Source organism: Aquila chrysaetos, chromosome 2 (assembly GCF_900496995.4).
Source record: "Aquila chrysaetos chrysaetos chromosome 2, bAquChr1.4, whole genome shotgun sequence".
Classification (NCBI taxonomy): domain Eukaryota; kingdom Metazoa; phylum Chordata; class Aves; order Accipitriformes; family Accipitridae; genus Aquila; species Aquila chrysaetos.
The window spans coordinates 53,822,737-53,839,104 of record NC_044005.1 but is presented as its reverse complement, the minus strand read 5'-3'; the positions used below and the strand labels follow the sequence as shown (position 1 = coordinate 53,839,104).

Sequence of the window (16,368 nt, the reverse complement as noted above, 5' to 3'; positions counted from 1 at the left end):
AAAAATGTTTTTTTAACAAATTCTAACTAATGCTGTTATATAAGGACATTTGATACCTGAGATGAATTCATTTCTGAAAGGCTGGAGGAGGGGGTATTTTCTTCTTTGTTTTTCACTTTGTGAAAAGACCAGGTACTTTTTGTCCTCACAAAAAAAAGAGAAATCTTTTAAATGATTTTTGATCTTTTAAAATGATTTTTGCCTGGATGGAAATCAGTTTGGAGTGAGAACAGCCAAAATGAGTTCCGGAAAGCAGAGAAACAAACAAAACCTCCATGATTCAAGGTTTGTGTGAAGCTGTTTAGGGCTGGTCAAGAGGAAATGCTAAGTACCTTGCATAGATAGCAAATAATTTGTACAAATATTCCATGGAGCTTATGTGTGCTCTTGATCTCTAAGTGACCTGCATCTCACACAGAGGGTTGGTTTCAAGGAATGTGAGGAATATTGCAAGAGGACTCTCCCGGTGCTTTCAATTCTTCAGCAGAAAGGATGAAACCAGCCTATTGAGGTCCCTCTGGATGGCAACACAGCCCTCTGTGTACCAGCTGTTTCCCCCAGTATTGCATTATCTGCAAACTTGCTGGGAGTACTCTGCCACATCATCCAGATCGTTAATGAAGATGATAAATGGAACCAATATTGACCCCTGAGTTACCCTGCTAGTTGCTGGCCTCCAACTAGATGTCCTCCCACTGATCACCACCCCCTGGGCCTGGCAGTTTAGACAGTTTTCAGTCCACCTCACTGTCTGCTCATCCAGCCCATACTTCATCAGCTTCTCTGCGACGATCCTATGGGAGACAGTGCCAAAAGCCTTACTGATGTCAAGGTAGACAATATCCACTGCTCTCCCCTGATCTACCAAGCCAGTAATTTCATCACAGAAGGTCATCAGGTTGGTCAAGCATGACTTTCCCTTTGTGAATCCATGCTGACTATTCCTGATCAACTTCTTGTCCTTCATGTGTCTGGCAATGGTTTCCAGGATTAGCTGCTCCATCACCTTCCCAGGGACCGAGGTGAGGCTGACCAGCCTGTAGTTCCCTGGGTCCTTCTTCTTGCTCTTTTTGAGGACAGGAGCAACATTTACTTTCTGCCAATCCTCAGGTACCTCTCCCAGTTGCCATGATCGTTCAAAGATTATTAATTTTGCTTTGAGGATCTAGTTTAACATTTAAAGAGCTAGAATGCAAATTACATACTATTCATTGTTAATTGTTCTCGTTAAGCCTATTGAATGGAAGAGGTAACAGGTAAAAGACAACTAGCTGACACAAGTCCCAGTAAGGGATGAGACACTAGAGAACAAATAGAATCCCAAAGACATGAGATTGTTGGAATAGTTAAAACAGTGATTTTTAGATACTGTTCCATTTCCACATATTCACATACGGCAACGATACCAGCAGAATTGATTTGGCTGAGAACCAGCAGATAGGCTTACAGAAGTCCAAATACATCTCAGGATCAGATCTAACTTTCAAAGCATGCACATCTAGCATATCCCCTACAGATACTATTACGGTATCATCCACAAGTCCTTTACCATCCCAAATAGATTGATTACTCTGTGTCACATCCCTGGCAAAAGCAGTAAAGAGTTAAATCCACCTGTATATGGCATAAATCATGGATTTATGTGCATCTGTCTAGAATATTAGAATCAATGTATGAGAAAGCTTCACACTCAGGTTTGAATATTGCTTAACAGGTGGTTACAGTTTTTTGCCTTATGGTGGCTTATGTTGGTTAACAGTCTTTATTTACTGTCTGGGCAGAAAGATTCACACTCAGCCATTTATATTTCCAAAGTATGAGAAAGCAGACACTGATGAAGTGACAACAAGATCCCAAACCTTTCTCTGCTGAGAGAAGGATTAAGGAATTGCTAGGAAACAGAGGAGTTTTAAATCTGGATAGATCACCAGAAGACCCTTCCATATGAAGGGAATAAAGGGGTCTTCAATGAGGGGTCCCCTTCTGTGACAAATCTGGATGGGGACAGATTTTCATGAGAAGTCCAGTCACCAGGACACAGACTATTAAGCATCTGTCAGCTAATTAAAAGAACCCTGTAGTGGAAGAGACACTATAAAAGCTCAATGCTAGGTAAGCACTGACTTGTTCGTCTTCCTCCTGCATGTTTATGCCTTTATAGATCCTTACATCCTACCCAGTCTGTTTTGGAATTATTTCTGTGCTGATTTAGCTGAAGTAGTTATTTAAAAAAACTGATGAATATGAGGGTACTCCATCCTTAGAGATGTGATGGATTTTAAAAGTCAAGGTGCTGGGACACTGTAAAAGAGTTTGGCTTCCAATGCATTGATCCACGGTTTCCAAAGGATGATAGGCTCTAGCTCTACTTAAGCAGCCTGTCTGATTTGGGAATTGGCAATTCAGGGGCTAAAGAGGGAAAAACAGTTTTCATTTTCTTCTTTAGCTGTATGCAGTCCAGCTGGTAACATATTTAAACTCCAAGGATGCGCAGGGACTTTGTGATAATTTTCATGAAAGCTTCTCCTGAGTTAATATGATTTAGTATCATTTTAAAGAAGACTGCTTAGGCGTAGCTTTCTACCATTCAAAGTGCTAAACTACCATTCAAGTGCCTATTCAAGCAACTAATGGGAGTTTTGTGTAAGGGATTATGGTGATCCAAACAAATAAATGTATTTTTTTCATGATAGTATTTTTGAAAATTAATCTTATAAGGAAAGTGGGCAGAAAATGTAGAGAGGAATAAAATTTACCAATCCTAAAGAATATAAAGGTGTTCCTGTTTATGTGTTACAATGGTCAAAGTCCCATTTCTACGAGGCTGAGAGAGCTGTTTTTAAGGCAAGTCACCAAATAAAACATTCATTAAAAAGCAATAGCTTTTAGCAATAACAGTTTGGTTATTAGGGAAAAATTACAGAGAATGTGTGAGGAAACATTTTTTATTACTAGTATTTTCTAGTTTGAATCAAATTTCTTCACTTAGAGGCTTTCCTAATAGAATTAAACAATTCAACAAAGCACAAAAATTCAGGCAATCATAGCATTAGAAACAACTAATTAGTAAGCAATTATAAGTAAGAGGAAAGTATTAACAATTGCACTCATTTCTTTCTGATTTCTTCTCAGGAATGCACATACCGTGTTTTGGTTTAGCAATCAAAACTGAACCACACAAGAACAAAGAAGAATTGTTCCAATGACTGGGGAGCTGAAGTTTTTTTCACTTACTGAAGGGCAAGGAAGAGAAGTGGGTATTTTGGCCCTTGCTCTGCTTCTTTCCCTATCAAACAATTTGGGCTCTTTCCCTTAATATTTCAGTAAAATTACGGTATGACAAACTGACGAGAGAAAGCACAGGGGCAGATGGTGAAGGGAAGTTGTGTGGAGTCCTTGCTCAGTATCACAAATTTTTGCCTTCACACTTTCTAACACAAGTATCTTAGTCTTTGTGCTTAGTGGCACTGTGTAACTGACATTTAATTAAATCCCATTTCTTTGAAGAGCAAAGCTGAATGCTGAGGGCTTATGCAGGAGGCCAAATACTGTTTTCCTAAACTCACAACATGGTCCATGTTTGGATACTGGCTATTCAAAACAACACGGTTTGCTTCAAAAACTAGATTTATCTTTTTTTGATAAATCCTTTCACCTCCTTTCTTATTATGGAGCATGCTGTACAGCCACACTACTGCCATTCTCAGGAAGTACAATGCTTAATGGGAAGGAGCAGGGGGAAAAGAAGAGGAGAAAATGTTTATATGTCCACTACACGTAAGCAAGAAATATCACTACCACTTCAAATCTATTCTATATATCTAAAACATCCCCTTAAAATTACATTTTTCTAGCATGGTATAGACAATGTGTAGATAGAGAAAAAAGAAATTGTCCCATGAGGACATTTCTTTTGCATCTTATTTTGAGTCTTGAATAAGGAAAGAAAATGAAGAATGGCTGGAAAGTAGGTCTCAAATCTACTTTCAAAGTGTCTGCGATATAATGCAATTAATTGCTCATCTTTGCAAAGACCATCCAAGTTTTCATGTCCCTTTTAGCAGGGGGTCTGTCAGATAATAAGTTATTAAATAAAAAAAGTACTACAGGTGTTTGAGTACCAGAGTTAAATACTAGCAACAGCATTGTTATTACAGGCATGAGAACTCTGATCACACATTCTCCTTAATGGCTCTTTTTCAAGCATTGTGGGACTGCAAGGTCTGGAGAGGGTGAAATTGTTATACTTCAAAAGAATAAACACACCTTCTCCCAAGAATAGTGCTCAACAGTGAGCAAAAAACACCCAGAAGATTGTTCCACTTCTTATGAGTGTCTGTGGTCCCAACTCCCTCAGGAAATTTGCTAAATACACAAAAGAAACCAGCCTTTATTGGTGTTTCAATCAGTGGGACAAAACCAGTATCAGTACAAAGTCAGAAGTACATGTCTCTAATAACACTTTCTTGGTATAAAACATGTTGTAAATGTATCAAATCAATAGCACTAGAAGGTCACTCTGGTCATATTTAATGTCATTAGAGGCAAAAAATATGACCACAGTAAAAATATATATAAGATCCTAAGACCAGAACTGGTTAAAACCAGTTATGATTTGTTACTTATCAAAGTCAGTGCTCTTTTTGAAACATAACAACAAAGGTCAATGAATGAGATCTTTATTCTAACAAAACCCTTTTACTGCAATAAAAGGTAAAATTTATTATTTCTATCTTTTAGCTTGAATGTGATAGATGACACCTAACAACCATTTAAGGGAGCAAATAATTCTATATTTTGCTACCTGGCTCTTGCCATGTCTAGTAAGAAGGCTTAATGGATAGATAAATTGTATGTTTAGAGAAAAGTGTTATATTCCATGTTATGGCCACTGCACACAAACAACATAACTCTCACATAAGTGTGTGAATATCCCCAAAGTGACATTCCCCCCAAATTCATTAAAAAATTCTTTTTGTTAGACAGTGAAACCATACAAGATGTAACAGTGTGACACGTGGTAACACAGACACTTCCAGCAGAGCAGAGCAATGATCAGAGTACACAGTCTTTACAATTTTGCTAGCATTGAGCTTTCAAAGGAGTCTGGTACTGGCATTATGTGTTTCCTTAGTGAAACATAGGAGCAAAAGAATGAAACATTCAAGAAATTATATTTAAGAGGGATCAAAAATTAATGCAGGCCTGATCCAAAGCCTACTAAAATCTGTTGGATTTTTTCACAGTCTGCAATGGTAATTCTGTGAGACTACAGTGGTATTTGGTGGGCAGCAATGTCGAATTGCTCGATAAACAATGACGGTGTCGTGGTAGAATGCACTGTGTGCTGATCATGTACCCTAGGCATGTTGACGTGACATGGTCTCTGTCGACTCATTCCTATGGCCAGCATGTTCAACTAATGTAATTACAACATATTGCATTAAAATCATTGTTTCTAGTGAACTGTCAGTCACTAAAAGATTGGTTTAAACTTTACATACAAACGCATTTATGCACACAAAAAATGTATAAAACCAAAGAAGGTAAAAACAATCAGGGTTCTTATTATGTTAACAAGAATGGATACCAAAAAACTGGAAGTTAATACCAGGTATTTATTCAGCTGTGAAGGCCTGGGATGGAGAGAGGAGGGGAGGAGAGGGGGAGGGAGGAGAAGAGAGGGGAGAAAAGAAGAACAACAAAGATAAGGCAGTTAAGCAACTAATGAAAGTGAAGCTGGTGTTTGAATGATTCTAACTGAAATCTTTATTAAATAAAGGGGTTTTTTTTGGTTGTGTGTAGCATTACGTGTAGACATTTATCTTCCTTGGTGAGAACTTTTCTGCTGGGAGCAGCAGCACTCCTTTATGACAATAAAAAGTCAGGAAAGAGACAGTGCTTGAACTATGCTGCTGACAAACCCCGATAGGTGCAAATTCATCCCGCTTGACATCAGACATTAGAGGCACTACCTTCTGGATTTAGCTCTAGCCACAAGACGTAATGCTGGAGGCAATTCAGATTTCAAAGGGAGGAGTAACCCATTGGAGAAGGCCCCCTCTCATTGGCCATGGAACTTGTGCAAAAATGCTCTTATTTAAGTGTTTATGATTAGGAGGATCAGATCTGTGCCTGTGTGCTACTTAGAATGAAAGATGAAGCTAAATTAGAATGTCTTTCTCACCCTGAATTTGCACAGTTTTAGGAACAAGGAAAAACAGAAAGAAACTGTAGAAGCTCTATAGGCTGGCTTCTTTAAAATATTTCACAGCATCTGCTGCCAGTTCTGGTCTCACTAATTAAGAATTTCATCACATAATTATGATTTGTCCACTGGATTTTACTATACTGATGATAACCTGGAAACATGAACTCACTCCAACATCAGGATGCCTGTTTTTCAGCTGATAAATGTTTAAAAACAAAATCTTTGTTGATAAAAAAGTAAGACAGTTGCTCTGTCCTCAAAGCAATGTCCCCATTAGAAGAGAAGGAATATTGCATTAGAGGAATAACTTTCCTAAAGTTCAAGAGGGATTTGAAGAAATGGCCATTTATCTGAAGAATCACATTTTGTATAGAACTTTGCTTTCATGAGCTGTCATGGAAATACATGATATGTACTTTTCTTCTCTTTTCTTGCAGTGTGATTTAAGAAGATATACGAGTCAAACTAAAGGGCAAAACAAACTTAACAATGAGAAGCATTAAGATTCTAGATATTGATATTTCATTTGTGGTAAAATCATTCAGAGACTTATACTGAGGGTTTTTTTTTTTTTTTTCATTTGACTTGGCACAAATTTAGTATATATTTATAAATGCTTGGAGCCACTTAGTTTAATTTTAGTAGATTGTTTTGACCCAGTTAAGAGGAAGGGAATGAAATCATTGTCCAACAAGCATAAATGACATTACTAATTGGATTCATTTTGGAAACTTAGGCAAATCGGATTCTCATTACTGGCTCTAAACCAGCATGCTAAATATTTTTTTCATAGTCTTTTCTTCCATAGGCCGCAACCCTCAGATGTTGTTTAGTTAGAATAATTTATCCCTACATTTATAGAAAATATAGATGTTTCTTTAATTTGCTAGGCAAATCATTTTTAGGCTTAACATGAGAAGTAATCAATTAATGAATTAATTGTAAAAAACCCAACTCTTGACTACCTTGTCTGTTGTCAACTTTTGCTCATCCTTCAACTAATTTTTTTTTGCCAAAGATATTTATTTCTGGGATCTCTATCTGGACTCAGTTTTCCCTTAGTGTATTCCCTGGTAGAATTTTGCTTGTTCCCTTTTGGTGTAAACAACCATTCCAAGCTCAGAGGGCACATTGTCAAGTGTAATGGGAGAGGTTTAATAATGTTTGTGGACCAAAACTTAGAGTGGACTTCATACACCTTGAGCAAGATTTAGGTTGAATGACAGAACCTACATTTGAAGTCATGTTCACAAACCAACTCTCCAATGACAACAGGAAATATCCCTCTATTATGGACTGCAAAGCTCTCCTGATATTAAACTTAGTGCTGTACGTGTGCATGAGCCACAAGAGCTAGCTGCATACATTATTAGATGTGCCTGATATTATAAGAATTAGTCTAGAATTATTTCTAAATTTTACCCAGTAACCATTTTGAAGTATTTTACATAAAGAGATTTCTGAAGCAGAGACAGACCTTTATACCAAATAGATAAATCTTGTCTATTAATCTCCAGTATCAATGACTCATGTATTAATGGATCTAGAATTGTGCAAATTCAAGAGGAACAGGCAGTTGAAGTTCCACCCATGTTATTCTGTAACGCAGTAGCCCTAGTACCGTCCTGGGAAGTGGAAAGTATAAAGTTGAGTGTCTCCAGGTGAAGAGGGCTCTGAAAGAGTGTCAGCTAAATCCCTGGAAGAGTACACAATGGCTATACAGGTATAGAGAAAATATCACTGTTACCACCATTTTAAAAGCAAAGTAATTATGGCTGCATTTTGTCAAGGGCCTGATGTTGCTGATGGGTTAGTTGTACTCAAAGCATGTCTGGCAGACAGGAATTGTTAATCAAGTTTCTGGATCCTAATAAAGTTTTTGAAGGAACTGGACACTAGGCCAGCAGTTTTCCCTCTTTCAAAAACAGGGATGTAGGCGCCAAAAAAATTCTGTGCTTGCATGGGAAGGTGCCTTATGGATGTAGAAACCTTTGGCTTTATGGAACCTCTTTGACAGACTGTTTGGGACATTAAAATCTTCTAAAATAAGGTTTTGGGTCTGACCTTGTATTTTTGACAGTGGGTTTCACTGTTGATTGGCAAGGACTCTCTGCTCATTAATCTTCAGGATTTGTCTCTTATGGATTTTAAATGAGAGTCTGTCAATGGGGTCTGTAAAGTATATTCATGGTTGTGGCATAGCTAAGATTTGCATAATCATAAGAAAAGGTTCTCAGAAATTTGAAGACTGAGCTAGTAAAGTTCAAGTGCTATTAACATGTAGATAGTAGAAATTGAACTGAGTCAATGTTTTGTCACTGCGTTGGTAACTGTGAAAACTTAATGGTTGCTTATTGGGGAGGTGGACTTTAAACTGAGTCCAAATACCTCTCGTCATAATGCAAAGCTGATTGAGAATCAATCCCAGTAATTGCTAATTGTAAACAAATCTTGACAACAAATAAACTCAAGGTAAGGTAATGGAATTACCAAATATAGTCAAAGGTAAAAAAGGAGATTACTTTAGAGCTAGGGATAGATGTCCTCCTGTAGAAGACACAGCAGGAACCCAAAGTGCTTCTAGTTTCTCCCCAAGAAGTTCTTTGTTTCAAAAGACAAAACTTACCCTTTGGGCATTTAAATAGAATGTCTGTAATTCATAATTTAGATTACAATGTCACTATGCTGAGAGGCTATCTATAAGCTTATAATTAACATAAAACCTGATGTATTGTTCTCATTTGTGGTGTGTATTTACAGATTTAAAGTTTCAAAACTTATTGCAATCTATAGGAAGTTTTCCAGTGACATTTAATCAGCTTCAGACCAGACCATAAAGCTTTCATTTTACCTAGCTACCACAATATGGCTGATATTTCCCTCTTATATGGTTTTTCTATGTAGGAACAATCAGGAAGATTAATTCAAGTTAACTTTAAAAATGGATTAATTAGGCCATATAAAAGTGTTGCATGGGCACTCATTCAGAATTAAAGCAGCCTCAGTGAAATTCTCATCAATTCAATTTCAAAATAGGTTAAACTAAATTAAATCAAGGTCATCTTAGTTCTTAATAAGTGACCACTCAAGCATTTAGCACTATTTAACTGAGCGCTTTAAACATACCCTTCTTGTTAACGCACAGTATTCCTCCATGTCCCCGCTTAGACAAGCCTGCTCAGATTTAGTCTCCAAGTATTTCTTTAAAAGTCAACTTCAGAACAGTGGAATGACTAACACCAAGTTGCTGGAAAGCCCGCATGTGCAGTCTTGGTCCTCACAGTTCTAACAGATGTGAAATATTGAGACACTCATGGGTATCCACAGAACGGAGGCTGTTCTACATGGACTCTCCTGCAAGCAGCCTTAGCGCAGGGCTCATCCTGCTCTCACGCTGAGCGCTTGTGCTGCAGAGTGATGAGCACCCTGGAAAATCTTACTGAATGAGAATATCCTGTATAGATGCAGGTCTTGTAAATGAATGAGCCCAGATCTTATCTAAAAAATTCTGAAACTTCTCAGAGTGCCAGTTCCTTCTATTATTTTCCAGCCAATGGCACACTTTCTTGTGTCCAGAAAATACAACATTAATATTAGTGATTTATTGCTGAATTCTGGTGAGAAAAAAATGATGAATCACTAATATAAATTATTTCAGGGATGCTATTACTGTTTTCATTATTACTTTCAGAGGCACAGCTGTTACAGTTAATGGTCCCTTCCTTGATCTATATTTCTATTTTGGGAAAGGACACCACATCTTTTCTCCTCAACATTTCTGTTCAGCTTCTTTGATCTAGTTGCATTCAGATGGTCAGCTTCGGGACTATGAGTTTATGCAGCTGAAGTTCTGGAAGAAACTGCTGGCAGAATACCAGAACCATCACAGCTCTGAGATACACAGACTGTCTGGGTGGCAAGGAGAGTAGAAAATATAGTATGTGCCATTCATCACCTATCTGTAGATGAGAGCTACTTGTCCTGCAGTGATGAAGTTCTTGTCTTCTCTTTTGAATATTGTGCGTTATTTTAAAAGTAGTTCAATGCTTCTATTTTACAGAACAGTACCAATATGTTTGTGCTCAATGAAATTGCCCCAAACTGCAACATCAGAATAATGAAAAAGATCGTATTTTCCTCCAAAGTCTTCAAATGCTTCAGAACCAAGGAAAAAATAAAGTGGTCTCATTGTCTTTCAAAATAATGATCCATGGAAAAAATCTTACACATTGCACTGCTGACAAGTTTATGTTCCCTTAGCACTGAGGAAACATCCTTGATGGTCTCTCAAATGGCTCTTACATCAAATCTCACATTAAATAGAACTTTCTGTTTTTGCAGATTTGGAAATCATGTTTGCATTGGAAAATATATTACAGGAAGCCAGAAAGTGCAAAGCAATAAAACAACCTTACAGTAATAAACCAATCACCACGTGCTAATACAGACATGTAATGAATTCATCCACTGGAGTTGCTGAGGTTTTCATGTGGTGATCACTATGTGCCATTGCACATCTTTTACTGATAATATGATGAGATGATTCCTCTTTATGCTAGAAAACATCTGAGAAACTGTATTGCTCTCTATCACTGCAGAAGCAGAGGAAAAATCTAGCTGAGATTTTTTTTTTTAAAGTGCTAGCATAGTATGTTCATATAAATGATATTCCAACTCCACTTAGAGATAATTTTAGTTTTCCCAGAGGTACAACTTTGACTAGACAGTAAGTATAGAAGTTCTCATGTGCAAGAAAGTTTTAAACCTCTAATAATATATGAGGGTAGATGCATGAATTACATAAGTCTATTTACAACACATCTATTTACATGGAAGTTAGCATGACTAGTTTGATTTCTCTTGACCTTGAGAATAATCCACACACTTCTCTAATTTATCAAAGAAATTTATATAGGATTAGGATCAATCTCATTATTTCTCACTTTTCATGCTCTTCCATGCAGCCTCTCTTTATTTCTGCCACATTTGCACATCTGTGGGCTTAGATAACAGCACAGTAAAAACACCAACCTCTTCAACTAACTGTATGACAAACGCAACACACATTGTTTCCTGAGTTTTCAGCCATGAGGACAGTTACAAGGTAATTGCAATAATCATAATAAACTTTTGATTAATTTAGATTTTCATACTCTTGTATAAGCCTTGAAACAAACTAGGACTTATATAAAAGTATACAGCTGTTCATATAAAGGGTAGGGTAGGTAGTCTTCACCACAGAGTTGAATTTGTACACTCCTCAAATTTTACTCCAAGAGTCGAAAAATCTGCTTCTGTGTGCTTGCAAATATGTTTGTTATAAGATAGAAAGAAAAAAATGGAGTTCCAAGAATTCCCTTTTTTTTTTGTGTGGGTAAGTTTGAGTCTGGGTACAGGTGTTAATTTTGACATTTAGGACAGGTGAAAGAACGGGAAAAAATTCTAAGTAATTGTTTGCAGCTCTACAAAGGGAGTGAAATTTAGTATCTACTGCACATATCACCATTGTTTATGAAAGATACAGTACTGCTTAAAATTCTGTTTAAATGTGGAGCATTCTAAAATTGAAGATATATACAGCTTTATAAATTGCTTATTTTTCTTTATCTGATTGCTTTTTAATATCAGGGAAAGCTTGAAGGACTGATCAAAATCTAAGAACACGTGAATATTCAGCTTTTGAAAGCTGAAAGAAGATTTACTATTTGAATTTTTAGATTAGCTCAGAATGTCTAAATCCTTTTCTACTTCCATTTATCAGCAAAAAGTATTAGTATTCAGTGCACTGGGGAAAATGCACTGGCTTCATCTGCAAACAGAACAGGCAACAGCTATCAAGTTCTGACTCAAGGGCACATGACCTAGGATTTGGTCTCAATTTTTAAATTCTCAATTTGAGCAAATACCAAAGAACAACATTCATAAAGAGAAATCACTTTGAGTTTCTTCTGGAAACCTTTCATCTGTTGTCTGAAAACTAACTTGTTCTTTTCAGTGGACAAAGAATATTTGAAAACACTTACATAGTAGGTTCTGTTAGCAAAGCCAGTTATGAAGAACTGTTTGCACAGAGCTGCTTATGATCTGGTGAGCATCCACTCAAGAATAATTGCACAATGATAATGTGCAATTAAATTAACCAATCATAACAATTACTGTAAATGAAAGTCACAGGAACACAGTCTTTGAATGATGTAAACTTTTCAGGAATGTGATGTGCAGGAGAAAGTCCACTGGCAGACAACTGTAAGTACATTCCTGTTTTACACTGAATTTGGAATTTTGCTGCATAAGATAATACTTTTTTCTCCTGGCAAAATCTTTGGTTTAACTTACTGGTTATTTATTATGATTAGCACTACTTGGTCTATGTGAATTCTATATTAATAAAATAGTAATAACTTTTGCTAAGAAAGATTCTACCTTCTGTATCTATCAGTTAGCAACGGCATCATTAAGAGGAATTAAAGTCTATATCTGAATCTACAACTCTATATTCCTGATTAAAAAAAAATAATAAAAAAAAGCTAAACCATTCTTTTATGTAAATGTAGTAGCCCTTACGCAATAAAGTCTTGTGAGCCATGTGTACAAATATTTTCATACAAATACACATGCTAACATTTGGATGCTTGATCTTAGTATTTCATTTTCATTTTCTCTTCCTTGATGTCAGCTTGTTCTGTGCTTCTTTCATACTTAGCTACCTTTTTTATTATTATTCAAATATTTTAAGTTTATACATATGGATAAATAGATATTTCTAAATATATAGATACATATAACTATACATATATTACACATTTTATATCATGTGTAGGGGACGCTAAAGCATTCTACTTCTAGTAAAAGAGGTAAAAAAATCATATAGAACAAAACAGTCTGGATGATTAGAGGTGAAATTCTTTGCTCAGTAGTTTAAGAGTTGCACTGGGAGGATCCACCTTAATCTTTAGTTCATATTTTCTGTGCAAACCAGTTACACCTCACAGGTGAGAGTAAGGACTTCAATCTTTGTCTGTCATGAATCAGTGCAGTTCCACTGAAGTCACAGGGATTAATTTATACTACTCAAGGATCTGGAACATATTTTTGTTTTTACTGTAAACTAGGAAAAACATAGAGCTAACCAATAATGGAATGCAGGGAGATTTCCTCCTAAGATGCCCTACCGTTACTCACCTTTTTTTGTGGGGGGGTTGGGGTGCAGGGCACACTGTGATAGGAGATGATATTTATTAATGTTGGAGAAAATAAACTGAACATGCTTCACCTCGTGGTTTTGTTATGGAACAGATTTTCTATGAGCAGCATATGTTTGTTTTAAATAATGCACTGCCAAATTATTTACAGGCTACTTGGTTTATAAAGTAATTAGCTGAATATATGTTTAAAAGTTTAGGAAGGTGGTAAAGCAATACCATTTGGGCAAATTATTCTCCACAGGAACAATATAGGCTTGAATGAGAGATGTGAAAAGATTGCAGGTGTGATCTCCTTTACAAAAAACCCCCGCCACAACCAAAAACTGAAAAACAAAAAGGAAAGTTTTGGAAAGGAAAAGGAAGTTCCTTTACAATAAAGGAGAATCATGTACCTGATGTCAGGTTGTGATGTCGTGGAGCTTCTTTTACTGGCGGGACTCCTAAAGAACAAAACATAGATGATAAATTAATCTTCAGTTTCAGGCCAGAATATTTAAATAAATTTCAATAAGAAACATGCTAGTTTCTTGGAATCAACTCATAGATAGGAATCTCTGTAAACTAGATGATTTGTTTTTTAAGTGTGACTTTCCTAGTAAATTATTTAAACATAGAAGTTTTATGTCTTGTAAAACCATAGAAGCAAACTACTTCTAGATACTAGTTAGAGCAAACTTGCACTAGTACAACTAACTAACTGTTATCCTTTGAGGTTCCAGGACTTCAATATACAACATTTGTATGCAAGTCACTGTCATTAACCAGTGTAGAGAAGACATAAATGTCTTAGACCACTAACTTAATAAATTAGTGTAACTTAGTATTATTAATTATCTTCAGAGGTATAGCAGAAACCATTTCTCTGTCTGCATATTACTGTAGGGAAACAATCAAGGCAGTGCTGCGTCCAGCAGGTTAGTCAGAATACAGGTGACCACGAAGTCTATCTTATGTGTAAAAAGCACTTCTTGTTCTCAGTGTAGTTATTCTACAGGGTGAAGCTGGTGATCTAAAGCATCACACAAACGGTGGAGGTGAACTTTGCACTACCTCACTAGGGAGCGTAACAGCAGAGTAAGTGGGGACCACTAACCCTACTAGCCGGGGGGGTCACAGGCAGGGCACCGCTGCAGCCGCTGCGGATGTGCTGATGTAATCCTTAATACTCACGTGCAAAGAAGCCATCAGACATTCAATTACTGGGGATTTATGCACAATTTCATCATTTTGGCTTACTTGCACATATTTAGACAGACTAACAAAGCTCCTCTTTCCAATCCCATGAAAAAAACTAACGTTTGCATTTTCATTGCTGTTTGCAGAGATTTTCATCCCTTAATTACCTTTGGTTTTTTCATCTTTCAGATGCTTCTTCTCGGTTGGTTTTTCTGGCAAGGAAAAAGTAGCACAGTTGGTAAATTGACTGCTGAATAGATTATTACCTAGTGTTTTCAAGTAAAATTATTTGAAAATTAACACAGATCTTTTAGGGTTTGTTTCAAATAGCAATACATGCAAAATTGTAATCCTATACTATTTTTATTGTGATCATCTTCTACATATATACGCACACACAGAGTAAATTCCTACCTTCTTTTTCCTTAGCTGTCTTTGTTCTTTTCGTGGCTAGAAAGATTTGCAAGGAAACAACATTAAGTGACAGGCATCAGAAATACAGGGCTCTTACAATAAGTACATTGCACAAAGCTGATCTCCCTAGTAATTTCCCTGGAAGAATAACTGTGGTAAATGTGTCTCACGGCATGTATACAGCGTATCTAATATTACAACCGTGGCTGCTACCCTTAGTAGCAATAGCAGTTCTGGGCTTTCTGAACAGTCATTGGAAATTTTTTGAATATTGCTGGTTGCAGAGTAGCTTGGAAACTCCTGATAAAGGTTTTAGGCACTAGACTTCTGTAATTCCCTAACTACTGCCAGAATTCCCTAATTATTGGTAGCCAAAATGCATCAGGGAAGGATCCCTCTGCCTATTGCCTGCTTCTACTTGATGATCTTGAAGATTTTTTCCAACCTAAATGATTCTATGATTCTATGATTCTATGATTCTTGCCCTCTTTCCCAGAGCAATTTCAATTGTTTGAAACAAGTAAACAAACAAAACCCCCCAAGCAGGATACAGAGCTAGATGGACCTTTCGAACCACCAGATGTGACCATTCTGAAGTCCTGCAGCAGTAGATTCTGATTTATTTTATTTAGTTTATTTTTCTCTAATTGTACGTTCACTTAAAACATGTGCTTTTTTCTTTTCAGCATCCTTTTCCCCAGCCCGCAAACACAGACATTTGGTCCGTGACTCCATTTAACAAGGCAGATTGAAATTAAGTCAGGTGTATTGCTTCAGGCATCTGAGCCCATTTCAGTATTCCCTGTTGTCTGCAGCAGAAAACTGGCAGGCTGCCTTCGAATTGTTCGTTTTCACATCATATTGTCTAACCAGTTGTAATAACGCTTTGTTCAATGTCTTCTGGTGCGTGTGTTATCTGATTAACACTAGCTTGCTCAGCGCTGATCACCTGTGTCTAGCTCACCAAAACATGCCGCAGAAGATGAACAGTGAAAATAACATTATCAGCCCATCAGACCAGTCTCTCCCAGTCTCTCCCAGGTAGAGAACTGCGTAGCTGCAGTGCTGCCAGTTTACCAGTGCTGGTTTACATTAGTGTTGTTCGTTGTTGATGAACAACAATATATATTGATCAACACTGGTATGTTCATTAATCCTTTCCATAAGACATACCAGAGAAATGTAACATTTACCTGCTGTCGGGATTTCACCTGTTGGTTCTCCAGGAAAATAATCAGAAATGAAGAGGAAGAGGGGAAGGAAAAGAATATGAGGTTCAGTGCCATGTTTTTTCAAGGCAAGTAACCATTTAAATAGATCTTCTCTTTCATCTGCAACTTTTCTGCAGGGTATTAATTTGCA

The 16,368-nt window shown here is 36.9% G+C and overlaps 1 protein-coding gene across 1 annotated transcript in view; it reads right to left on the bottom strand.

Annotated features, from left to right (window-relative positions):
* TRDN (triadin) overlaps positions 1-16,368 on the bottom strand; it is a 233,511-nt gene that overhangs the window by 7,876 nt on the left and 209,267 nt on the right. The window contains exons 34-37 of the mRNA XM_041119404.1: positions 16,200-16,226; positions 15,007-15,042; positions 14,760-14,804; positions 13,809-13,856 (exon numbers count right to left, since the gene is read on the bottom strand). Coding sequence (XP_040975338.1) covers positions 13,809-13,856; positions 14,760-14,804; positions 15,007-15,042; positions 16,200-16,226 — 156 coding nt within the window. The remainder of the gene's footprint in view (positions 1-13,808; positions 13,857-14,759; positions 14,805-15,006; positions 15,043-16,199; positions 16,227-16,368) is intronic.